This window comes from Acinonyx jubatus, chromosome B1, assembly GCF_027475565.1.
Source record: "Acinonyx jubatus isolate Ajub_Pintada_27869175 chromosome B1, VMU_Ajub_asm_v1.0, whole genome shotgun sequence".
NCBI lineage: Eukaryota > Metazoa > Chordata > Mammalia > Carnivora > Felidae > Acinonyx > Acinonyx jubatus.
In genome coordinates, this window is record NC_069382.1 from 146,914,852 (window position 1) to 146,941,499 (window position 26,648).

General features: G+C 35.4%; 1 protein-coding gene across 1 annotated transcript in view; it reads left to right on the forward strand.

Moving 5' to 3' along the window:
* The first annotated feature begins 14,442 nt into the window (after window positions 1–14,442).
* Window positions 14,443–26,648, forward strand: part of LOC106977000 (transmembrane protease serine 11C-like) — a 38,006-nt gene continuing 25,800 nt past the window's right edge. Inside the window, exons 1-2 of the mRNA XM_053216177.1 lie at window positions 14,443–14,554; window positions 17,064–17,182. Coding sequence (XP_053072152.1) covers window positions 14,443–14,554; window positions 17,064–17,182 — 231 coding nt within the window. The remainder of the gene's footprint in view (window positions 14,555–17,063; window positions 17,183–26,648) is intronic.

Genomic DNA, 26,648 nt, shown 5'->3' on the forward strand with positions numbered 1-26,648 from the left:
AAATGGAAAATTTTAAAGTAAATATATCTGATCAAAGTCCTATTAATAACTGATACAAGAACTGTGATTATTGTTCATTTTCATTCTAATGCAAATATGACTTCTCCGATTATCTTTCCCTTTACATGTTTGGGAAGAAAGGAGATAGTATAGGTAGAACAATGATTCTGCTTTATCATATAATAAGGTTGAGTCTCTTTAACAAAAACCTGTTACCCAAGGAAGACTTTTTTCCAGAATAACTAGTTTCTCCCTTACTGCTGGTCCCTGGCCTCTGGCAAATTTTCTCTTCCGGGTGGTTAAACATTAGGATGGGTCCTATCTAGTCTCCACACCAAGATCTAAATTGGCTGCTAAGAACCAGAATGCTATCCAAAACTTGGAAGATTACTGGTTAAATCCATATCTATTTTTAATAAAAATAAAATCAGCACCCTTTGGATTTTCAGGGAATGAAAGTGTTTTAATGCGTGCTAGTATTAGAATAGCAGTAAAAATTTCATGGAGGATTCATGAAAGGATGATATATGGGTTGACGGAGGCAAGACAATTATAAACTGGAGAGCATTCAGATCCTAATGGAGGGTTAGAAGTTGGAGAGCTATTAGCCTTCTGCCAAAAAGCAATAAAGAAATCCCCACATCTTTGGAAGTGGATTTTAGTGAGAAGAAGTAGCCACTCGTCTCCAAATTCACAAAATGCAACAGTGAGTAAAGACTCACTGTCCTTCTCAAAGCAGGTGACCCTATTGTTCCTCAGTCACAACAAAAGAGAGTTTTAAATTTCACCTTCACTTGGGTCATAGGATTATTTATGGAGCAGCATATACAGAGCTCATGTTTTACTAATATAAAATTAATTAGTAAATGTTCAGAAAGCGCTTTGAAGATGAGGCGTTTGTAGGAGTGCTAAGTATGATCATTATCATAAAACATAAAAGTTACAGGATTTCGTAAGCTAAATAGGTAGAGAATGACTGCCCCACACAGCACTGGAAGACAAGATGGCGCAGAGACAGGATCCTCAGAGACAGCACGTATGGACACCGCTGCAGCACAGGTAGGCTGAAGGCAGATGGGAGGCAGGGGGGTTTGCCATTGCTCCTCAGGGAAATTCTCTGAAGGGACCAAATTAGTTAAAGTAATTTCATGTGTATCCTAAAATTATTTTTAAAAATAACCTTTTTATAAAAATAGGAGCAATATATATCCCAAATGAAAGAAAAACAAGGATGATTAAGATTGACAAATCAGGAGACTATAGATGCTGGAGAGGATGTGGAGAAATGGGAACCCTCTTGCACTGTTGGTGGGAATGCAAACTGGTGCAGCCGCTCCGGAGAACAATGAGGAGGTTCCTCAAAAAATTAAAAATAGATCTACCTTATGACCCAGCAATAACACTGCTAGGAATTTACCCAAGGGATACAGGAGTGCTGATGCATAGGGGCATTTGTACCCCAATGTTTATAGCAGCACTTTCAACAATAGCCAAATTATGGAAAGAGCCTAAATGTCCATCAACTGATGAATGGATAAAGAAGATATGGTTTATATATACAATGGAATACTACTTGGCAGTGAGAAAGAATGAAATCTGGCCATTTGTAGTAACGTGGATGGAACCGGAGAGTGTTATGCTAAGTGAAATAAGTCAGGCAGAGAAAGACAGATACCATGTGTTTTCATTCATATGTGGATCCTGAGAAACTCAACAGAAGACCAGGGGAGAGGGGAAGGGGGAGAAAAAAGTTACAGAGAGGGAAGGAGGCAAACCATAAGAGACTCTTAAATACTGAGAACAAATGAGGGTTGATGGGGAGTGGGGGGGGAGGGGAAAGTGGATGATGGGCATTGAGGAGGGCACCTGTTGGGATGAGCACTGGGTGTTGTATGAAAATCAATTTGACAATAAATTTCATATAAAAAATTAAAAAGTGATAAATTTTAATCATTAGAATCCATTGATCTTGCTAATTTTTGTGAGACATCATTCCAGCAAAACTAAAGCATTCATGAAAAGTATGCTGAAACTGTTGAAGTAAAACTGGGGCATTTTACTTTTAGAAAGAATTTCATTTTGAAAATTGAAAGAATACAGGATAGCTATACGTATCTATTTCTAATGATGTATGTCGATAATAGAGACATTAATACTTATGTTCACAATAGGCTATTTTATCTTCAGGATGTGGCAGACAAAAGTTTCAAGTATTAATTTTTAATTATTGAAACATCACAATGCTTCACTGCTAGACATTTTTGCTGGTGTGATTTAAAATTTTAGCGGGAAACAAGAACAGGGGATTTAACTTTTTCCCATTAGCTATGCCATATGCTCAGATAGCAGTTGGCCTGAAAAATCAAACAAATGGCCTGACTGGTTCCATGGTACACACAGATGAACAAATAATTTTTGTGTTTTGATTCTTAAGCTAATCAGATTAAAACAAAGATAAATGTTCACATACGCATTGGTCTATACTCTAACAAGGGGCTTTGATAAACCCCTTGAGCCTGGCCCATATTTTTGATAAAATCTTTGGACAACTTTTCTGGTTGCACTATCTTGCCAACATCTAGATTCTAGGTGAACAGCTTAAGATTGTGCAGGATGTAACTTCACAATAAACAGCTTTAGGAAACAGTCATACATATTCACATTCATATTTAGCTTAATTATCTATAAGGGAATCCCTGAAACGATTTCCAAATTGTTGCTGTTCATCCTCATGAGTTAACAAAAAGTCTAGTAAAAATGTTTAATCTTGGTTCTAATGTGTTTTATGCCCATGTTAACTCACCAACCCCTTATGCTCCATAAACAGTATGTGAGAAATAATGTGTAGACATACTCTGGTTTCAGCCATTCAAAGAATTAATAATTTTTAGAGTACAACTCACCAGAAAGCCACTTTTTCTGAAATCGCTAAATAATCCTCAATATCATTACCATTTTGTTGTTATACCTGAATAGCTTCAGGACACACTTGGTGAATAAATAAAACACTTTGAAAAAGTTAAGGCATGCTGCTGAAATCAAAACAAGTTTTCTATTGCTCATGGTAACTACACCCAAGACCTAATTTCTGTCAAATAGGTAGTCTATTTTCAACCAACATTCCAAATAATAATAACACTTAGAGAAAATGGAATTTGTATATCTGGCATTGTTTTTTAGAGGAATACTTAAATGAACTGGATATTGACAAAGTTTAATTTTCCTTTTGAATTCAGGAACACATACACATGCACAGGGGAAACTTCTCCTTCTAGAGATCAGAAAAGAACCCTCATCTTAACTCTAACCCTAACTATGCTGATAATCAAAGGACAAATATCTACCTGGAATGCTTATCTTCCCTAGGTTTGAAGGGTCCTGAAGAGAAAATACTGTCTTACATGCCCTCTTTAAAATTAGGAAACAAGTGTGGGTATTTGTAAAGTCCCTTCCAGTTCTAAAAGACTACATGTCTCTCATTTTAGGAACTTTACACTGAGAGGAGTTTCAAGTCAATCTCCCTAGTAAACAAATTCTTGTTTACAAGAATCACTTTTTATATCAGCTTATAGACTAACAAGAGGAAACAACAAATAAAGCATATCTGTGTATCTATAGGTTCAATTATTATACAATTACCAATATCCATTTTTTTAATCTACAAAAGCAGCAGTTTTTAGATAGTTCAGTCTATTAGAAGGGCACAGTGAGATGAATAGAAAATATACTCCAACTTTTTGCAACCAATTTCATACTACAATTAACACATTTTCATTGAGGTTTATTCCATGGCAAGCTGTGTTGAGTAATATATACAGATATATATGCAGGTATAAAGGAAGATGCTTTAGGATAACATACTCATCTATGGAAATTAAGCTACCAGGCTTTACCATATAATTTAGTCATTTATCTCTTCCCCCAAATTTTAAGCACTATTCTAGACTGTATCTAGATTGTAGATACTTAGAAGGAAACATTTTCCATGGTGTAGTGTCTTTTAGGGATTTTTATTTTATTATGAACCAAAACTGCTCATGAGCATCATACTTTCATAGAAATATTAAGATATAGATTTTTATGTGCAAGGTGAAAACCTAATTTAGACAGAATATATTTAAATGGTCAAAGTGGTTTTTAAGTAAAATGAAACTTCTAAAACCATGAGACTTGGAAATTTCACCTGCATTGGATATCTAGTTAATATTATCTCTTTAGGAAGTATCACCTATTCAGGGAATGACATTAACTAACTAAAAAAATAAATTTTTGATAGGTATTTGATTCTGTTTTCCAGCAAAAATAAAATCAATGTAGGTATTTCAAACTAATCAGGATTTAGTATGGTTATTTCAATGCATATTGATATAAATATATGAAACACACATACACACAAACATAAGCATACATAGAATATTATACACAAGGGTAAAAACAAAAAGTATATAAAATACTAAATATATAATATCAAGTACATAATATAATCCAAAACATTATTGACTGAATTGTGTCCCTTCAAAATTCATACGTCAAAATCTTAACCCCTAGTACCTCAGAATCTGACTGTATTTGGAGATAGGGTCTCTGGAGTGGTAATTAAGTTGTAAGGAAGTCATTAAGATGGGCCTCAATCCAATGTGACTGGTATCCTTATAAGAAAAGGAAATTTGGACACAGACATACACACAGATGAAAGACCATGTGAATGTGAAAACCATGGCCATCTACCAGCCAAGGCGGGAAACCTCAGGAGAAACCAATTCTGCCAACACTTTGATCTCAGCCTTCTGGTATCTAAAACTGTGAGGAAATAAATTTTTCTGTTTAAGCCAGAAAAAAAAAAATTAGGACACACATACGTACAGAGGGAAGACCATATGAAGACACAAGAGAAAACCAGTCATCTATAAGCCAAGGAGAGAGGCTTCAGAATCTGCCAACAAATTTATCTCAGACTTCCATTCTCCAGAACTGTGAGAAAATAAATTTCTGTTGTTGAAGCCACCCAGTCTGTGGTCCTTTGTTAACCAGCCCTTGCAAACTAGTACTACCAGTATATTGCAAACAAGCATATAGCATAAAGTACATAAAACAAAACTAATATTTTACAGTTCCTGCAGTTCACATTTATTAGTGATTTTGTTCATCACTGTATATCCCTTGCCTAGCACAATGTTTGGCACATAGAAAATACTTAATAAACATGAGTACAATAAACTACTTAATTTCTAAAAAGGCATTTCCTCCACACACATTCTGTGTGTGCCAAAGAAAAACATTTAACAATATTGAAACATGGATGCATTAGAATAAAGTTGCCTCCCAATTCATAAATAATTTGATAGCTTATTTTAAAAGCTTTTATTGCTGTTATTCTCTTACTCAGTCTAACTATTGTTTCCAAATTGTGTATGTCATCTCATGCCTCTAACATTCATGAGTCTATGAATAATGATGAATAATCTCCTAGAGCTTTTTAAAACTGTTTGGATTAAAAAGGTATTAAAAGGCAGGTATTAAAAGGCATTTAAAGGTATTAATGTATTAAAAAGGCAGACTTTAACCCTAAAATACTCATAGTTACCCTAAATGTAAATTATCTAAATGTACCAGTAAAAAGACAGATATTAACAAAATAGATTAAAAAAACATAACCCAATCATATGTTGTCTGCAAGAAACTCACTTCAAAATAACAATATAGGCAGGGGCACCTGGGTGGTTCTGTCAGTTAAGCGTCTGATTTCAGCTTAGATCAGGATCTCACAGTTTATGAGTTTGAGCCATGCATCAGGCTCTGTGCTGACAGCTCAGAGCCTGGAGTCTGCTTCAAATTCTGTTTCTCCATTTCTCTCTGCCCCCCACCCCCACTCAAGCTCTGTCTCTCTCTAAAAAATAAACATTAAATAAATAATAACAATATAGGCCACTTACAATTGCACCAAAAATAATACCTAGGAATAAACTTAACCAAAGAGGTGAAAGACGTGTAATTCTGAAAGCTATAAAACATTGATGAAAGAAACTGAAGATGATACAAATGGAAAGATATTAAATGCTCATGGATTTGGAGAATAAATATGGTTAAAATGTCCATTGTACCCAAAGGAAACTACAGATTTAATGCAATCCCTTTCAAAATACCAACAACATTTTCACAAAACTAGGACAAAGAGTCCTAAAATTTGGACTAAAATATGGAACCACAAAAGACCCTGAATAGCCAAAGCAACCTTGAGAAAGAAAAACAAAGCAGGAGGTATCATAATCCCACATTTCAAACGTTCTACAAGGCTTGCTGAATGAAACATGGTACTGGCACAAAAATAAACATGTAGATCAATGGAACAGAAGAGAGGGCCCAGAAATAAACCCATAATTATATGGTCAATTAATCTTTAACAAAGGAGACAAGAATATGTAATGGGAAAAAGACAGTCTCTTCAACAAATGGTGTTGGGAAATATGGCAGCTACATCCAAAAGAATGAAAGTGGACCACCATACACAAAATAAACTCAAACTTACACCATACACAAAAATAAACTCAAGATGGATTAAGGATCTAAATGTGAGACCTGAAACCATAAAAATCCTAGAAGAGAGCACAAGCAGGAATGTCTCTGACACTGGACATAGCAACATCTTTCTAGATATGTCTCCTAAGTCAAGGAAAACAAAATCAAAAATAAACTACTGGCACTATATCAAAACAAAAACTTCTGTACAGTGAAGGAATCAATAAAACTAAAAGGCAACCTGTGGAATGAGAGAAGATATTTGCAATGACATATCCAATAGTGTTAGTATACATCTCAGCAATTAAAAAAATTGTTTTAAAGTACTATTGATATATGCAACAACCCGAATGAATTGTCAGAGCATTTTGCTGAGTGAAAAAAAGCAAAAGCGAGAAAGTTGCATATTGTAGGACTCCAATTATATAACATTCATGACATGACAAAATTATAGAAAAGGAGAAGAGACTAGTGGTCGCCAAGGATTAAGGAAGGTAAGGGGACCTAAGGCAAGTGGGTGTGGCTATAAAAAGGCAACATGAGGGACCCTTGTGATGGAAATGTTAGGTATCTTGACTATATGAGTCTAAATACCCCAATTGTGATACTGTACTATAGTTTTGCAATTTGTTACCATTGAGGAAAACTCATAAAATGTACAAGAGATCCCTTTGTATTTCTTACAACATATGAGTCTAATTGTCACAAAATAAAATGTTTAATTAAAAACTTTTAAAACACAAATACACAAACTTCTCTTCTTCTGAGGTATTCTATAAGACAACTGACCCAGTGCCTTCGGTAAATCAATGTCATGAAAAATTTTTAAATGAGGGCAGAGTATGGAAGCTGTTTTAGATTTTAAAAGATAAGAAGTTAATAACCAAATGCAATGTGAAGATTTTGATTTGATTTTTGTTCAACAACAACAAATTGTAGAAGACATTTTGAGGACAACTTAGAGGTATTTGAATATGAACTTGGTATTAGAGCCTGAGGAATTATTGGTAATTTCATTAGGTATTACAATGGTCATGTTTTTTAATACCTTTATTTTTTTATAAAGAAAATATTTAGGGATGAATGTCATGATGTAATTACTTTTCTATAACCACTTTAAAACGTTTCAAAAACAAATGAAATATTGTAAACTGTTCACAGTTCTTAAATCTATGTGATGGATATATGGAGGTTTATTAAACTGTTCTGTTTTTAGGCATATTCAAAGTTTTCCATGATAAAATACAATTTCTCTTGATCCCATTTCCTTCACTGTGTATAGTCCCATTTCTTTATTACCTTTTTCAGTAAAATCTTTTAAAGAATGGTCAGTGGTCATTGTCTCTAGTCACTTTACTTCCATTCTCTTTTGAAACCACCTCTAACCATTCTCTTCCCCTTCCACTCCTAAAACTTCATGCATCAAGGTCATCAATTACCTCGATAATGCTCATCCAATGGTCCATTTTCAGTGATCATTTCCTCATCCTGAGCTGTCAGGAACATTTGACACAGTTAACCTCCTTCCTTATGCCTGATACACTTCTTTTGGCTCCCAGGACTCCACTTTCTCTTGCTTTTCCTCCTACCCTTGTTAATTGCCCCTCTCAGTCTCCTTTGCTTGGTCTTCCTCTTCTCCCTAATTTCTTAATATGAGAGTGCTCTAGTGACCATGTCCTGGTTTTCTCTATCTATACTTACTCCCTTGGTAATCCCTTCTAGTCTCAGATACTAACCTATATGTTGAAGAATCCTAAATTTATATTACTAGCCCAAACTTCTATCTCAAACTCCAGACTTGGATATCCAACCTACATCTCCATTTGGTTGACTAGGGGACATCTAAAACACAAAATGAACAAAAGTGAACCCATAGTCATCCCCTCAAAACTTGATAGATCAGCAGACTTCCCACTTTAGTTGAGGATAACTCCCTCATCAAGCTAAAGAACTGAAAACCATCTCTGACATCTCTTTTCTACTCATATTCCACACCAATGCATCCATAACTCCTACCAACTCTATACTCAAAACATATCCAAATTCAACCCCTTTTCATTTCTTCCACCTCTACCACTCTGGTCCAAACCAACATCAAATTGTGCTTGAATTATTATAATCATTTCCTATCTTATCATTCTGCTTTCATCCTTGCCCTTTATAATTTACTTTCCACCAAGCAGTCAAAGGGATCCCATTAAGAAATTAAATCAGATTGGAGCACCTGGGTGGCTCAGTCAGTTAAGTGTCCAACTTCGGCTCAGGTCATGATCACAGGATTCATGGGTTCGAGCCCTGGGTCAGGCTCTGAGTTGACAGTTCAGAGCCTGGAGTCTGCCTCAGTTTCTGTGTCTCCCTCTCTCTCTGTCCCTCCCCTGCTTGTGTCCTCTCTCTCTCTCTCTCAAAAGTAAATAAACATTTTTAAAGGAAATTAAATCAGATCATATTATTCTGCCCAAAGCTCACATTTCACTCAGATAAAAAGCCAAAATTATTACAATGACCCACATATGATGTGGGCCTTGGAACTTTTCAGAATTACTTTCTTACTACTATTATCCTCATTTGCTGAGTCAGTCACAGTGCCCTCCTAACATGCCCTTCCAGGAATATCCTACTCTCATAGCCTTTGCAAAGTTGTTCCATCTGCCTGGGACACTCCAGAAACCTGTATCGCCAACAACATCATCTGTTCAAGTCTACTCGAACTTTACTTTCTCAGTAGACCTAACCTGACCACTCTAATACCACATCCTGCCACTACCGTCTCACATACCCTCCCACATTTCTGATCTTTAACTAGTTCTACTTTTCCTATAGCACTTAAGACCTTTCTAGCAGTTATATATCTTATTTATTAATCATACTCTACGTTGGTTATCTCTCCTCAGTAAAATGTAATCTCCATAAGGAAAGAGATCTTTGTTCCCGTTACTATGCCTAGTCCATAGAGCATCTATAAATATTTGCTAAATGAACATTTTAGGATTACATTATTCATATGTGCTGAAAAATAAGCAGGCCAAATATTATATCTACTAGTTCTACATGTTACTTTCCAAGTTCAGCAGTCCATTGAATCCATAAAATAAAAGAATCCATTTTTATACTTAATGTCAAGTCCATGCTATTTCTTAGAGTGTCCTATATCTTGCTCATATTAACACTTGATTTTCCTGTACCTTTCTATTCAGAGGAACAGAGCCAAACACAAAAATGAAACTCACAACATGTGGAAAGATTACCCTGGGTATCTTAATGCTGATTATTGCTGCAGTAATCATCGGACTCATTGTTTACTTTGCCACTTATGGTAAGTAGTCACTGTGTCTGACTTACTAATCACACAGAATTATTGATTCCATTATTGGGAAAATTATGAATTTTGAGAATGGAGGAAGGAAAGAAGTCAGACAAAGTTACGTAGCAGGGAGAATTTCTTAAGTTTAATAGCATTTACTAAAAACTGTTCTTTAGTGACTTTTGGCTCAGGATATTCTAAATGCAGAGATTTGGTGTATTCTTTTTTTAATTCCTGCTAAACATTTGGGTTCTGGGGATATGTTGATGAATAAGTCACAGTTCCTCCCTCTGTTGAACTTATAACTTTCTGAAGAGATAATTGATGGGTTAACAAACATAAAAGCCCCTACACTGTGGGATTCTAAGCTATTTTTTTTCAAAGCCTATAATATTTCCCTCATGGAATATTTTCTTCTCACAAAATTCTTCCTAAAAAAGTGTAATATTCCCTACTATTGAGGAACGTAATTTGAAAAGTCAATACAAATACAAATTTTTAATAACTTTGCATAAAATAGGAAAAAAATATGGGATCCTCAAGATCAATCTTTCTTAAATACAGAACTTTATACCAAATTTGCCATGTGCTGTTCTTGTCACTTTCTTTAACTATTTCCTAACCTCTTCAAGAATGAGGACCTTTTTATAGAAAAATATTTTTTTACATTCGCACAAAAGAATACTTTGTTGACATAATAAAGACAACTATAAATTTAGCAATTCTTTTAAAATTAACTTGTATTTAATTAACTACATCTACCTATGTCTGAAAATCAGTAATATGTACAAGAATCATCATTTTTTAAGTCTAGAACAATGGCTGGTGTATACATAAATATTTTTCCCTAGAACCATCTTCTGTTATCACCATGCTGCTATCCTATGTAATTCATGGCTCATAAATTGGGTACCACTGCTTTAGAACAGAATAGTATTTTCTGAAAAAACACACTTGGGAAAAAACTGTCTAGCTAAGTAAACAACCATTTCAGTTTATAAGGTGAAAAGAATTTCCATAGAGAAAATAGAGTTGTACACAGTGGAGTAAAGAGGCCCTCTCCCCAGAAATTGTTTCTACTGCTATACTTCATCTTCCATACACACCCTTCCTAGACACAGACTGTGTGAACATGATCCTTGGTAGATTGCAATGCCAGCTGCTACCAAAGCCAGGCCAAGAGTCAGAGTCATGGCATATGCTCATAAATCCTTGAATAAGATTTGCTCACTCAAGACATAGACACAGAACCTGCTGCCTTTCATCAAAAGTACAAAAGTGCCAGAAACTAGAGAGGAGAAAAGATATTTAAAGAGGTTATCTTTGGAGATAGGTATGCTGTAAAGTTTTCATACTATGAAGACCTCCCCAATACATGAATAATAGATGTTTTCCCTCTCATGTCAAGCTGAGAAATGAGCTTTAAAAGAGAAACCAATTTCAGAAAAACCTAGAAGGAAACTCATTTTAAATATGTACTAAGTTCTTAGAGCACTAAAGTAGATGACAAATTCTTAACCATTCAAGTAAGGACCTAGAGAGGTCCATATCCAGTTAATGAAGTGGGAAAGGAAGAATAACAGGACTGGGTGAGTAAAGAGCTTGGTAAGAGGGGGAAAAAAAACTTTACATCAAGTTCAAACTGCGATTTAAAAGCAGACCTGGGGGGCACCTGGGGGGCGCCTGGGTGGCGCAGTCGGTTAAGCGTCCGACTTCAGCCAGGTCACGATCTCGCGGTCCGTGAGTTCGAGCCCCGCGTCAGGCTCTGGGCTGATGGCTCAGAGCCTGGAGCCTGTTTCCGATTCTGTGTCTCCCTCTCTCTCTGCCCCTCCCCCGTTCATGCTCTGTCTCTCTCTGTCCCAAAAATAAATAAACGTTGAAAAAAAAAATTAAAAAATAAATAAATAAATAAATAAAAGCAGACCTGGGCATTTTAATTTCTGAATTGAGACCATGTTTTGTGGTTTATGGTGACCATAATACTATTCGTTACTAAAGAATTTAAAAACAAAATTGTTTTTATGGTTACTAAATTATACTTGTTTATAATGCCAGTATATATACTTGTGTGTGTGTGTGTGTGTGTGTGTGTGTGCGTAATCACCATTTGCAATTTATTCTAAAGCAAAATTCTATACTGATATGTTCAGTAGGCCTAGAAGAATCTACCTATGTGAAAAGGAATATGAATTCTAATATATTTATGATCTCACTCTTAGAGTTAGTCATACATATTTCCAGAAATCATAAACTTTAGTGACTTATAAAAACTTCTAAAAAGGAAAATATTCCTAATTAAGTACCTCTGCATCAAAATAGGTAAGTTTTGTTAACAATGTAAATTTTCTCAAGTCATAGTAAGCCTGTGGGAACAAGAATAGAACTTCCTGGGACTGTGTTAAGTACTTTGATAGGGCTTATCTTTTTAAAAGTCATTGGTTTTTCACCTTAAGTTCATATACCTGATGCCACAATATCTTGCATGAGCTAAAACATTAAATGAATCAGAATGATCCTTTTAAGAAAAGGATTTGTCAGTAAATAAACCAAATCTCAATCCGGTGAACCAAATTTTAAACTTTTTATGCAGATGCTCTGGCATGGCATCATATAGAGGCAGCCTTACAATGCTTCTCTTTTGGATGAAGCTTTCAGTACCATTTGAATATTTTCTAGTTCACTACGTCAGACTCCAAATCTGAAAGCAATGAGCCATCTCCTCACAAAAACTGGAAAGACAGCTGGAAAAACCAAAGCCCCACACAAATATTCACCCCAGGATACCTATCTTTGTCTGCTTCCCATGACTCTATATAATGATAATGTTGTGTTTTCTGTTTGGTTAACTTTTTAAGAGATAAATAGATAAGAAAAAAGAAAAAAGGCAACTGAAATTACCCAGATTCAATTCAACAAGCATTCATTGGGTGACTACTATGTATTTAATGGCAAATACTAGGCTAGGTGCTATAATGGAGATATAGCAGTAATGGAGGAGAGTTGCTAGAGCATCACACTACTGAACTAAAAGTGTTCAGCAGGGTCAGCACAATTTTCCAACAAAGGGCCAGAAAGTAAATACTTTCCTCCTGATGAGCCATTATAGTCTCTATTACAACTACTTGAGTCTATTGCTATGCTAGAGTAGACAATACATAAATAAATGTAGTGCTTCCCAATAAAACTTTATTCATAAACACTAAAATTTGAATTTCATATAATTTTCACATGTCACAAAATATTATTCTTTTGACTCTCCAACTTTTTTTTTTTAATTTTTTTTTCAACGTTTATTTATTTTTGGGACAGAGAGAGACAGAGCATGAACGGGGGAGGGGCAGAGAGAGAGGGAGACACAGAATCGGAAACAGGCTCCAGGCTCTGAGCCATCAGCCCAGAGCCTGACACGGGGCTCGAACTCACGGACCGCGAGATCGTGACCTGGCTGAAGTCGGACGCTTAACCAACTGCGCCACCCAGATGCCCCGACTCTCCAACTTTTAAAAAAAGTAAAGACCTTTCTTTGTTCACAGGCTACACAAAACCAGGTAGTAGGCTAGATTTCATAGTTTGCTGACCCCTAATCCAGAGCAATGAATTTTAATTCTGGCTGTACCTTAGAATCACAGTAGAAGGAATCTGGCAGAGAGCAACTGAACCAAGTGAATGAAGTTAACATCAGCTGTAATGGGGCAAGTTGATATCAGGTGCCTAATATTTGCCAAAGGACACATAATAACTGCTAGCCAGAAAAACAGGTAAATTATAATTTAAATCTAATCATAAAAATATCAGTTGTATTCAAATGTCAAGCCATATAAAGTGCCCATTTTCTATAATTTCTAATTGTGTATTTAAGTAAGCTTTCTTTAAGCATTTTGGAGAGCATGTCTCTTCTAACTACTCTTCTACAGAAATTTCTCAGTTTTTCTGGGCCATTAATACCATCCTGTTTAGATATGCATTTTCTTAATCCTGGTCCACAAAGAGCTGACAGAGCATGGAGGAGACCTAAACACTATTCTCCTTCTTCACTAATATCCCAGGACCCACCTCATCCCCCATAAGACTCATGGATATCCACACCTTCCCAAGTTGATCTATTGCAAAGGGAACGTTTTCAGTAGTTGCAGGTCAGTAATTCATAGTAGGAATTGCTTAAGGAATATCAGAAGTCTGAATGGAGAAAGGGGAAGTCTACATGGAGAGAGGGCTCTGGGCTATAGGGGAGAAGGAGCTAAACTTGACTGCCATAGGAAGACATGGAAAAAAAGTAGTTGAAACAAACTTATTAGGCAAGAACACAAGAGGTATAGAAGTAAATGTCTGCATGTTCTAAAACCATGGCCTTGCAGGAGGAAAAGTAGACACGGGCCCTGACCCAGGAAATAATACTTACCTGAGAACCTTCCATTTCTGTCCTTTCCTCTTCCTTTGCTGTGTTTCTTTCTTCGGTGAGGTTATGTAGAGAAATTACATCGCATCTTGAGAATATTCCTTTAAAGGCTTCGGCACAGACCCTTCACTTGCTACCACCACAGCCAGACAGAAGGGCCTTGAAATACAAGAAAGACCCCTTTTGAGTCCTTTCTCTCAGGAGAGCTTCAGAAGTAATAAGTTCCTACATGGAGTCTCTTCTTGCCTGTCTTCAGGGAACTTCCCTTCCTACAGATGCCCCAAAATTCTCCTACAGCATGGATAATACAGGCTACACTGACCTGCCCCCACCAAATCCAGGTAGAATAGACCCTATTACCTCCCCTTGAACCAAAGGCTGAACTCAACTCTCAGAAATATACTCAGCGGCCCTCATACTTAACCCTGGCTTCACCTTAGGATCACCTGGAAAACTTAATTACAACATTGATGCTCCCACCCAGAATAGACAGACTGTGAGAAAGGGCACAAGTGATGACAATTCCTAAAACTCCACCTGTGATCCTAATTGGAAACACAGGCTGAGAGCCACTTACCCAAGCCTTGCTTCTCAAGCTTTAATGTGCATAAAAATCACTTGAGTAGATGTTAACCAGACTTACTGTGTGATATAAATATATACGTATATACATAATATATATAATATGTATGTATATATAATATATATAAATACATGTGTATATATTTATACTTGTTATACATATATCAAACCATTATGTTGTATGCCTGAAACTAATATAATGTTATATGTTAATTATATCTCAGTTTTTAAAAATCACTAGGAAATTTAAAACATGTTTTCATAAAAATACAAAGAGGTGAATCAGTCAGGATCGAGTCCTCCCTGGAGCCCTAAACCCTAGCTCAGAGTGTGTCCTGATTATTTGAAAAATATGACTCTTCTAGGAAGGAAAAGAACAATGAAAATAACACTTAGAAGAAATTCTAGGTCATAAATGTCTTTTGTTGCTCAAGGTCTAGGTTACATTTGAAGGAGAGGAGCTTATTTTTTATTATGATAGTCTGCTGGTTCTTCTGAATGTCAACAGCAACACCTAGTATACCACTCTACCTTCTAATTAAGGGTTTGGTGTCTTACACGATACCAGAGCTAGATAACGGCTTTCCTCTTTAGCGTTTGAAATTCATTTAGTAGTTTAAGAAGTTAATATAACCTAACATTGCCTCAATACCATAGATTCTCAATCTTGATAGTCTAATAGAAAAATAAAAAGTCATAGAGTATTTATGAATAAAAATATATAACAACAAAAATACTATGGTCTTCAGAATTTTCTTTTCCAGCTTTATTGAGATATAGTTGATACAGAACATTGTGTAGCTGAAGGTGTACAATGAATTAATTTGATACACCATATTGAGTTGAAATGATTACCACCATAACATATATTATTTCAGACATTTCATTGTTACTGTATAGAAACACAACTGCTTAATGTATGTTGATTTTCTATCTTGCAAATTTCCAGAACTCGATTAGTTCTAGTAATTTTTTTTGGAATCTATAGGATTTTCTATATCACATCATCTGCAAATAATGACAGTTTTACCTTTTCCTTTCCAATCTGGATGCCTTTTATTTCTTTCTCTTGCCCAATTGCTGTAGCTATAACTACTAGTACTATGTTGAATAAGAGTGGAGACAGTGGGCATCCTTGCCTCATTCCTGACCTTATAGGAAAAGCTTTTAACCTTTCGCCATTAGATATGATGTTGGCTATGATTTGTCATATATAGTTTTACTATGTTGAGGTATGTTTCTTCTAGAATCTATGTGTTGAATGTTTTTACGTCATGAAAGATGTTGTACTATATTCTATCAAATTATTTTTCCTCATCTATTGAGATTATCATGATTTTTATTTTTCTTCTGTTAGTGCATTTATCACATTTATTGATTTGTGTATATTAAACCATCTTAGCATCCCAAGAATAATTTTCATTTGGTCATGGTGTATGATCTTCTCAATGTGTTGTTAAATTCAGTATTTTGTTGAGGATATTTGCACCTATATTCATCAGGGATGTTAGTCTGTAGTTTTCTTTTCTTGTAGTGTCCTTACCTGGCTTTAGTGTCAAAGTAATGTTGGCTTCATAAAATGAGTTTGGAAGTATTCCCTCTTCTTCAATTTTTAAATAGTTTGAGCCCTCTCTCTTTCTCTCTCTTCTCATTGTGCCCTCCTAGTTTATGGAATGCAGAGGTACAAAAGGACCTGAGAAAAGCTGAAAGAAAACATTTAATTTATACTGTATTTGATGTATTAAAATACAGTCCAGTTTAACACTCAACTCAGCTTTACTTTTCTATAGTTTTAAGTTTGATTTCTTTCTTCTATTTACTTAATTTGCAGTGCTTACAAGTCATGTTTCATTTTACTTTCTCTTTTATTCATTTTAACTTTCTAGGTGCTTCACAAATGATAAAACCTAGGCCTCTGCTGATTTTCCTAAATTGTGATATGTGAAGAGCACAAAAACTAAGATAATTACCTATGCCTTAATATCATTTCTCATAGTAACATATTTATCTTCAGAGGATCCAAACTTGAAAGCTGGCACATTAAAATTTTACATTAAAAATTCTGAATAAATCTTTGGGTAAAGTTATAGAGCTAGATTATGTTAATAAACATTGCTCTGTCAAAGTTATTTTAACAATCACTAGGAATCAAAACTATTTAAATGTTGAGTTACCTGCAATTTAATCAGAATATTATATTTCACATGATTCTCTTAAGAATGAAAAGTAGTTACACAATGTGTAACTTTTCTTTTCTCTCCTTTCCAGCAAAGACACCTTTCTACTATCATATCAGCTTTAAAGTCAATAATATTGACTATGACAGCAAGTTTGAAAAACCATATTCACAAGAATATATGGACCTAAATAAAAAGATAGTATCTTTGGTAAGTTGAAATTTTTTTCTGTGCATTGCCCTTTTAAATGTTATGTTCCTAGAAGTGCCAGAATCCTAATAATAACCTGCCAACTTGGAAATGATTGATAATTTCATACTATTTCTTACTACTATCTTAGTTCTAGATTAATATAGTCCTTTCAGAAAGTCAGTCAGAAAACATGTACAGGAAAAAAAAAATATAAGAGGGACATATTTAGAGAACACTAAGAAATGCCTGACACATGAGAGACAGTCAATGAGTATTTCTAATGTATTAAAAAATGAATAAAATATATCCTACCTCCAAGATACCTGAACAAATACATGTTGTTTCTGATCCTTAACTAAGAAGTGCTTCAAGGAAGAATGGCCAGTGTAGAAGAGAACATATAGCCCAAAATAAAGATCATCTTGTATCTCCTCAATGTGGTAAAAAATTTTAAATGTCTACTTAAGAGTGTGCTTTAAGTTAACCTTTAGCTGACTAAAAACCTAATGAAAGGTCTTGACTACTCCTTGGACATAGATACACTCTCATTAGCTCAAGTAATTCTATCAAACAAACCAAATCCTGCCAAAAGCAGTGGTGGCATCATTCGCCTCCCATTTCTTTGAGTGCATTCTTGACAGGACATCTTCGATCTGACTGAAGCTTGCATTCTTTCCGTAACATCCCACTACCTCCAAGTTTCTAATAAATTCAGTCTTTAAAAGTCTTTGTATGCCTTTACCATTATACTAAGAGTTAGTATATAAAAAATGGAGAAAGAAAATTCCCACTTTTCCTGTAGCTTTATGATAAAAAGGAAATAACAAAGGGGCAATATAATACAATGGTTAATAGGCGTTGGACGCAGAGTCCTTGTTCAATTCTAAGTTTAGCCATTTACCAGCTACATAAACTTAAACAAATCACTTAATCTCTTCACATCTCAGTTTCTTCAAGTAAAAATGATGTGACAAATACCTACATCATAGGATTGTTGTAGGCGTCATATAAGATGAAATACATCATCATCTTAGCAAAAGTCCTATTATTCTGTAAGCCCTTAAAAAAAGATAACCTAGGGGCGCCTGGGTGGCGCAGTCGGTTAAGCGTCCAACTTCAGCCAATCACGATCTCGCGGTCCGTGAGTTCGAGCCCTGCGTCAGGCTCTGGGCTGACGGCTCAGAGCCTGGAGCCTGTTTCCGATTCTGTGTCTCCCTCTCTCTCTGCCCCTCCCCCGTTCATGCTCTGTCTCTCTCTGTCCCAAAAATAAATTAAAAACGTTGAAAAAAAAAAAAAGATAACCTAAAAACATACCTAAAGCAGAGCATCATTAATATTCTTAATAAATTATAAACATAACAAAGTTAATATATAACTTCAAAATAATTCAAAATATACCCAAACTAATAAAATCACCTTTTCTTCTGTAAATTTAGATCAAATCATTCAAATCAATTAACCTATGTTTATCTCAAAATGAATATTCTAAAATTATTAGTTTTTATCAATTATCATATCATGTTGGTCAATCAACCACCAGTCCTGACACCTTGCTTCAGACTCCTTTAGCAATCCTCATTCTCGGTTTTTAACTCATTTGTATTTTTTTTAATGTTTATTTATTTTTGAGAGAGATAGAAAGACAGAGTGTGAGTGGGGGAGGGGCAGAGAGAGAGGGAGACACAGAATCTGAAGCAGGCCCAGGCTCCAAGCTGTCAGCACACAGCCTGACATGGGTCTTGAACCCAGGAACCATGAGATCATGACCTGAGCTGAAGTCAGACTCTTAACCAACTGAGCCACCCAGGAACCCCACCCAACTCACCTGTATCAAAACAGTCACCAGGGGCTCCTGGGTGGCTCAGTCAGTTGAGCTTCTGACTCATGGTTTCTGCTCAGGTCATGACCTCACAGTTAATGAAATCAAGCCCGCATCCAGCTCTGTGCTGACAGAGCAGAGCCTGCTTGGAATTCTCTCTCTCTCCCTCTGTTTTTGCCCTTCCCTCTTTCTCCGCTCACTCTTCTTCTCTCAAAATAAATAAATAAACGTTATTTAAAAAATAAGTAAATAAATAAATAAAACAATCACTAGATAGTTCTCATACTTTTTCCTCTACATGTGTTAAAGTGCCTGCTTTTACTTACACGCCTTTCTGTTTTTGCTTAATACAATGATGCTCTGTGTATTATAATTATTACTGTACACAGCATTCATAAACACAATACTGGTGATAAGAGCACAAAATAGAGCTGTGTATCATTCATCAAACTCACCTATTAGTCATTATTATAATACCTATCACCTGTTCTTCTTGTGATTTTCATTCAATAATTCTTGTGATGATAGACTCTAAAAAGAAAAAGAAATTGGATAAAGAGATGCAGCTTTACTATGAATGGTAGTAAAGCATTACCTACAGAGACTAGGCCTCCATAGGGAATATTTTCATGTTTAGATATGTGGTTTTCTAGTGGACAACTCAAGAAAAAATCTCTATGTCATTTCCTATTTTTTGTAGGAGAAAACCAGTGGACAACTCAAGATGAAATCTCTGTCATTTCCTATTTTTTGTGGGCAGCAGATATGATACCCAATTATAGTGAATAGAAATTCTAAAAATTAGAGTGAGGCAGTACCTTAATAATAGTAATTAGCCTTATTAACCATCAGTACTGGCCTAAGGACTTTACTCCTTAATTAATTAATTTCATTTCTTTACTCCTCACAATGTTCTCATTTTCTATATGAGGAAACTGAGGCACTAAAACGTTGACTTACTCAGGGTCCCACTAAAAGTATGTTTCCCGCCTTCTTTATGATTTTTCTGTTCTATAATTGAAAAGCATGCAGATATAGAATCTTGAGCAAATTTCAGATTATATCAATTTCATATGGCCAATCAAATGTTCAAAAATGTTTAAACAAACTCTATGTGTTTTTCATATATAATGCATCAGATTATAGACAACCAAAATGATATCTGATATGTGTGAGGTATCAAAATTATCCATACGAAACAGGGCAGTCACGCTCATACATCAAACCACTTGCCCAAGAGCAGGGGAGCATCTTTGGTCACTACAAACATGGTCCAATGTCAGCTTTATACCTGGTTATCCACAAACTTTTGTTGACCAAGCTCTTCTCAGGGCCTCTTGCAATTCTATTCTTACACAGGGCTCTCAGACTATTTTCTAGGTTCTTCCTTGACCCCTGGAAGAGAAAGTTCCTCATCACTGCCCTGCTTCCAGGACCCCATAAAACCCCACCCCACTTGGTCCCAGGAGAGACAGATGTGTTGGAATTAAGAATAGAAGAGAAATGCTGTATTATTTATTTACCATCTTGCCGGGATTCCTTCATTGATTATATTTAGAAATAACATCTAAACTCCTTACCATGGCCAACAAGGCTGACTGTAATCTTGCCCCACCTACCTGGACAACCTCAACTTATACCCTCTCCCTTGCTCATTTTACTTAAGTCACAACAATTTTTTCTACCCCTCGAACTTAACAATCTCATTCTTACCTAGGACCATAGACCTGGTTTTCTCTCTGTCTAAAATAATCGTCTCCCCTTGATTCTCAACTTTTCATCTTTCAGGTCCCACCCAAATGTCACCTGTTCTAAAAGGACTTATTGGATCATTCAAATATTGTCCCCTGAATCACTCTGTAGCATTATTTTATTTTATATTCTTTTTATCACCTAACACTATCTCAAATTATCATATTTATATATTTATTTCTTGGTCTACTTATTATCTGTTTCCTCCACTAAATTTCCAAATATAAATCTAATCTGTTTATAGTTTTATTTCAATAGGTATCTATTGAATAGATGAACATATTCCAATTGCTTTGTAACAAAAGGAAAGTGTAAACTACATATTTGCGATACCGATATTGAGTCAGTGATATTGAAGGCCTGTCTTTGCCAAAGTTAAAGCCATAGACAGTGAAATTTGTTGTTGGGTGCCCTGTGAAGGTCCTGCTGTGGGAAATCACTCATTAGGTTAAAATCAGGAACAGTTGAGAAAATGATTCTTATATAAAATTTCTGAGAGATTTTTACATATCCTGCTTCAAACCCATCAGTAGCATATACCTGAGAGAGCAGGGAAAATGGTGTGTAGTACAGCCATGAAGGGGGGCCCATAGTTAAAAAGAAAGAAAGAAAAGAAAGAAATATCTCACCTTCGGGGACATTTCTGTTAAGTTTTATGACACTGATATTCAATAGAAAGCTGAACACGGAAGGCAATCTCTATCAGTTGGTCCTTTGAATTCACCTCTTCAAAATAAGTACTGTATTCTTCCCTATCATGCTATTGTTAGGAAACAAATATTCTTGCCTTACCTTACCACATAATTTATTGATTTGAAGACATTTGTGAATAAACCTAGCTAATATAAAGATAATTTTCAAAAAGACATGTTTAGTATACATTTCATCTTTTTCTTTTTCTTTTTTTAAAATATAATTTATTGTCAAATTGGTTTCCATACAACAGCCACCTATTATCCCAACAAGTGCCCTCCTCAGTGCCCATCACCACTTTCCTCTCTCTCCCACCCCCCCCATCAACCCTCAGTTTGTTCTCAGTATTTAAGAGTCTCTTATGGTTTGCCTCCCTCCCTCTAACTTTTTTTCTTCCCCCTCTCCTTCCCCCATGGTCTTCTGTTAAGAAGAAGGTGAGAAAGAATGCATCTTTTTCTTAAATGGGTCACAATCTAGGAAAATTTTAATATTATGTATTCAATGATATTAAGGATTTATTAACTATTGGCATGCAGGTAGTAATAAAACAATTTAGCCATTTAATGCTAGCTGGTAAAGTTGAATGATGTGTATATGGGGTTCATTACATTCTTTTATTTGCTATTGTGTATGTTTGGAGTTCTCCACAATAAAAAATTTTAAAAAAAATTTTAAAGAAAACATTAGTCTTTATTCATTTTATTTTTTAACAGATAAATGAAACATTTCATGGATCTAAACTGAGAAGACAGTATGTCAAATCTCACGTTGTCAAAGTAAGGTATGTAAAATAGCCCAAGAGGCACAGAGCAGAAAATTCTGTCCTTTACCTTCATGCCTCATACTTAACTGAATATATTTGTTTGGTATAAATTGAAAGGTTGAAATAAATTTTAGTTTGAGGCTTCAAAACTACTAGCATTTTCAAATGTGAAAAAAGGTATTCAAGATCTTTTGGAAAATTATCCAACCAGAACCAAGAATTCCAACTGATTATGAGTCTCAGGCAAAGGCTCAATGTATTTGTATTTTATTTGAAGGCACAAGGTCAAAAAGCAAATCTAAAATCAGGAGATGATTTCAACAGAAGAAAAGAATGGGTAAGATAAGAGAGCCACATATAGAATATCTGACCTAGGAGGTACAAACTAGTAGATATAAGCCAAATCTAGTGTAGAGTTATGGATTAAATATAAAAGTTGATAACATCCATGAATATGAAATTAAAAGGAGCATAAGTGAAAAACAGGCAGAATTAAAACATAATATATTAGAAATTCTAAAAAATAAAAAAATAAGTAAAAGTTGAGAAATATCATATAAAAGACATAATTTTCAGAATGTGTTGAAAAATAAAAAGAGATCTGACATTACAGGGCCTACATCCCCACATGGTAATAATGCACTAAAACTGAGGCCACACACTGGCAATTCCCAACGCTCCCATGATGTGTGCATATGTACTTGCACCCTATCAGCTTCACTCCTCTCCTTTACTGGCCCCTCTAGAAATCCAATTCTACAGCTATTGTCTACCAGCGATGTTTATCCGAACACTGGTGAGGCACAGATAACCTAGGAACAGATAACCTGCAATAGATATGAAAAAATAGTAATTACGAGCACAAATTAAAGAAAGTTAATATGTTTTAGAATCTCCCCTCCCTAAAACTAGAACTTTTTCTGTTTAATTTTCCCAGTTTATTTTTAAATAATCCAGGCTCTTAACCAGTAGCCCCCCAAGACTTTATTGATATTAAATCATTTAACCTGATAACAACCCTGTATGATATGTACAGATCAGTTTCTTATTTTACAAATAAGAATACTGAAGCAAAGGTAGTTTAAGTGACTTGCCGAGGTCACACATTTAATAAATAATAAAGCTGTAGTTTGAACCAAAGTAGTCATATCTAGATGACCGCATCAACTTTAGCTTTCACTCCTGTTCCATGACAATCCATTCTCCACACAGCAAAGTGAATTTGAAGAGCACAATATCATCCTACTTAATATCCTCTAACAGTCTCTCATAAATTCCAAATTCCTTATACAGTCCACATGATCCTCCCTGATCTGGCCTTGCCTCTCTCTGACCTCACTTCAAAACTCGCATGAAACAAAGGACCATAATGTTTTTAAAGGCTGGGGTGATGGGGTATCTTAGGTCATCTGTGTTTGCTAACTGGTTTTGCCCAAGGAAAAGTAAAGTTCTCGTATTGTCATGACAGGAGGTAGTTTTACCATTTGGAGTAAGTAAAGTGCCTACCAAAGTTAGGCCCCCACCTGTCTCACAGAAACTGAGAGATAGAGTCTCTATCTCTTTTGATGGTTACATTTCAGAGATGGCTTTTGTGTCCTTGAGAAAGACATTTCTGGGGCTGTCAAACTGCAAGAGGCTTTTAAAAGGTTTGCCTATAGTTCAAAGAGGCAGAGAAAGAATTTATAACTTTTCTAAAGTAAATGCTCTATAAGGAAAGGGATATTGAGGTCTAGAGTCAGAAAGAAGACTTTAATAAAACTGAGGGAAGTATTAAGTCTCTCTTGCTCAGGGCCTTTGTACTTGATGTTCCTTCTTTCTGGGACATTGCTCCCCCATTTCTTCTCATGACTCACTCCTTCTTGTCATTAGGATCTCACCTCAAAGAGGCCTTTCCTGAAGCTGTCTAAAATGTTCTCACCTCTAATCTTCAAGTCATTGCTGTCTCCTTCATAGAACTCATTTTGAAGATTCTTTTATTTCTTCATTTTCCTGTTTGTCTGTGTCTCTTAGTAGCATGAGAGAAGGCACCTGTGATCTTATATGTTCATAGCTGATGTAGCTCTGGTCCCTAGAACTCTGCCTGATATATTGCTTGGACAATATACATTCATTGAATGAATGAATGAATGAATGAATGAATGAACTGAAACTTCAGGAATGGAAAGGAAAATACTGTAGCAAAGAATTAAAAGCATTTGTCATATAAAACTAAAGATTATTTTATGGGTCAAGCGAAGGTAACATCAAAATAACTTTTAGTTCATGTTTTTGGTAGAAAAGAGGATCATATGACTCTTGATGATGTCAGATTAAGAATACATATGTCTATATTTAGTTTAGTTTTAGATTGTTATTTGACCCAGGAGAAAAGTTCAGAGTGACATCCATGGTTGGACAAAATCTTTAAAATAAACAAAGCAATATAATATGTCCTTGTCTATTCCATGAGAAATAAAGGGTTCATCTCTACAAATCACAGAAGAAATATTAGCACTGCACAGGCATAATAGCAAAAGAACTGAGAATACTTAATAAATTAACATTCAACTACTAAATGCTTAATACTGTACAAAAGGAAATGGAAAGAATACATGTATAGTGCTCAAAGGAAGAGTGTCTGGTAAAACATAAAGTAGAAAGGGGTGTTATAGAAGTTAGCAAATCTATTATTTAGAATTATCCTGCAAAAATACTATTGAAATAATAAAGCTTTATTATTACTCAGAAAACCTTGGATCTTAGCCATGGTTTCTGTTTTGTTCATGGATATTATGACGGTTTGCAAGTGGATGTTTTCAAGATTTCTCTTGAGTCACATACTTTGAGGTTGTTGTGGATTTTCAAATATACAAATGTAGACAAATGCCTGGGAAGAGGGGAGGAGGTAGACAAACAGAGAATAGAGCAGAATAGACATCCCATCAAGTCAGTAGTAACACCCCCCTTTTAAAACTTCTGATTTATACATTTACATCTTCAAGTCAGAATTACAAATAAAACAAATCCAGTCTAATGTGTTTGCTCAGTCACAATTTCCAACAGACGACAAGAACAGGCCCACCCTTGCAAGTTGTGCCTCCACCAAAAACCAAATAAACAAACAAAAAGCACTCAAGATAATAAACGATTCCCTCATCTCACCTGTTATGTTTCATTTTGTTATTTGCTATCAGCCCGACATAGCACGTCCATGGTGGATTTTTGATACAAAGACATATTTATATTAATACGTATATTTTGCACAGCACTGAGATTTACAAAATACATTACTTTATATGGTGTGTACAATAGCCCAGGAAATACTATTATCCCCATTACAGAGATGAAGAAATTTGTAAGTACAGAGAATGCGAACAGCTTGCTGTAGTCAGGGAATTGGCAGATGGTGAATCTAGAATACAAACTCAGTTCCCTGACTCTAAATCACACTCTCTTTACTGTTCACCATGTCCACAAAGTGTCATTTCCACTCCCTTGAGAGTGCAATAGCTTCCAGGAGCTCTACTTAACAAAATTATAAAATGACTCCTCTAAGAATGATCGAGGCTCAGTAATAAAAGCATAATTTATTTGTCTCTTTCTGTTCTGCAGCCGAGCCCAAGGGAAAGTGATAATACATGCTGTGCTGAAGTTTAAGTCCTGTTTTAAAAATAATGCAGCAAAATTTTGGGATAGAATTGAAACCATTTTATATCAGAAGCTAAAGGGAAAACCTGGGTCTTTATGTATAGATTCTTCTTCATTTAAATTTTCAGGTAAGCCTTTTTATGTATGGTATAGAATGATTTTCATCTTTTAATTTTAATATGGCATTCTGTTATAAATATGAAAACAACACTTCCCTCCTTAATCGTAATTTCATATGCAATAATTATTGCTTTCAACCACTGTTAAAGTAATCAGGGTCCATGTCAATCAATTTCTTGATATAGTATCATTCTTGTATTCTTGGAATTAAACCTTACTTGATGACAGAGTTTAAAAAAAAAAAGTAGGGCCTCAAATAATATTTCCTTAGAAAACAAGGCAGCCTTAAACTCTTAATACCTTGTTCTGTGGGTCATGATTTTTCCCTCAGTTCCTTTGGATATCTCAAGAATCTAGACTCCTGGGGCGCCTGGGTGGTGTAGTCGGTTGGGCATGACTCCAGCTCAGGTCATGATTTCGCGGTTCGTGAGTTCGAGCCCCGTGTCGGGCTCTGTGCTGACATCTCAGAGCCTGGAGCCTGCTTTGGATTCTGTGTCTCCCTCTCTCTCTGCCCCTCCCCCACTCACACTATGTCTCTCTCTCTCTCTCTCTCTCAAAAATAAAGATTAAAAAAAATTAAGAAAAAAAAGAATCTAGACTCCCACATTACAGAAATGAGTTTGAATCTCTTTAACATCAAACCTACTTCCTGATGGGCCTTTAATGGGCTTTGTCTCTCTCACTCTTAAGTACAATGTATTTTTTTAATT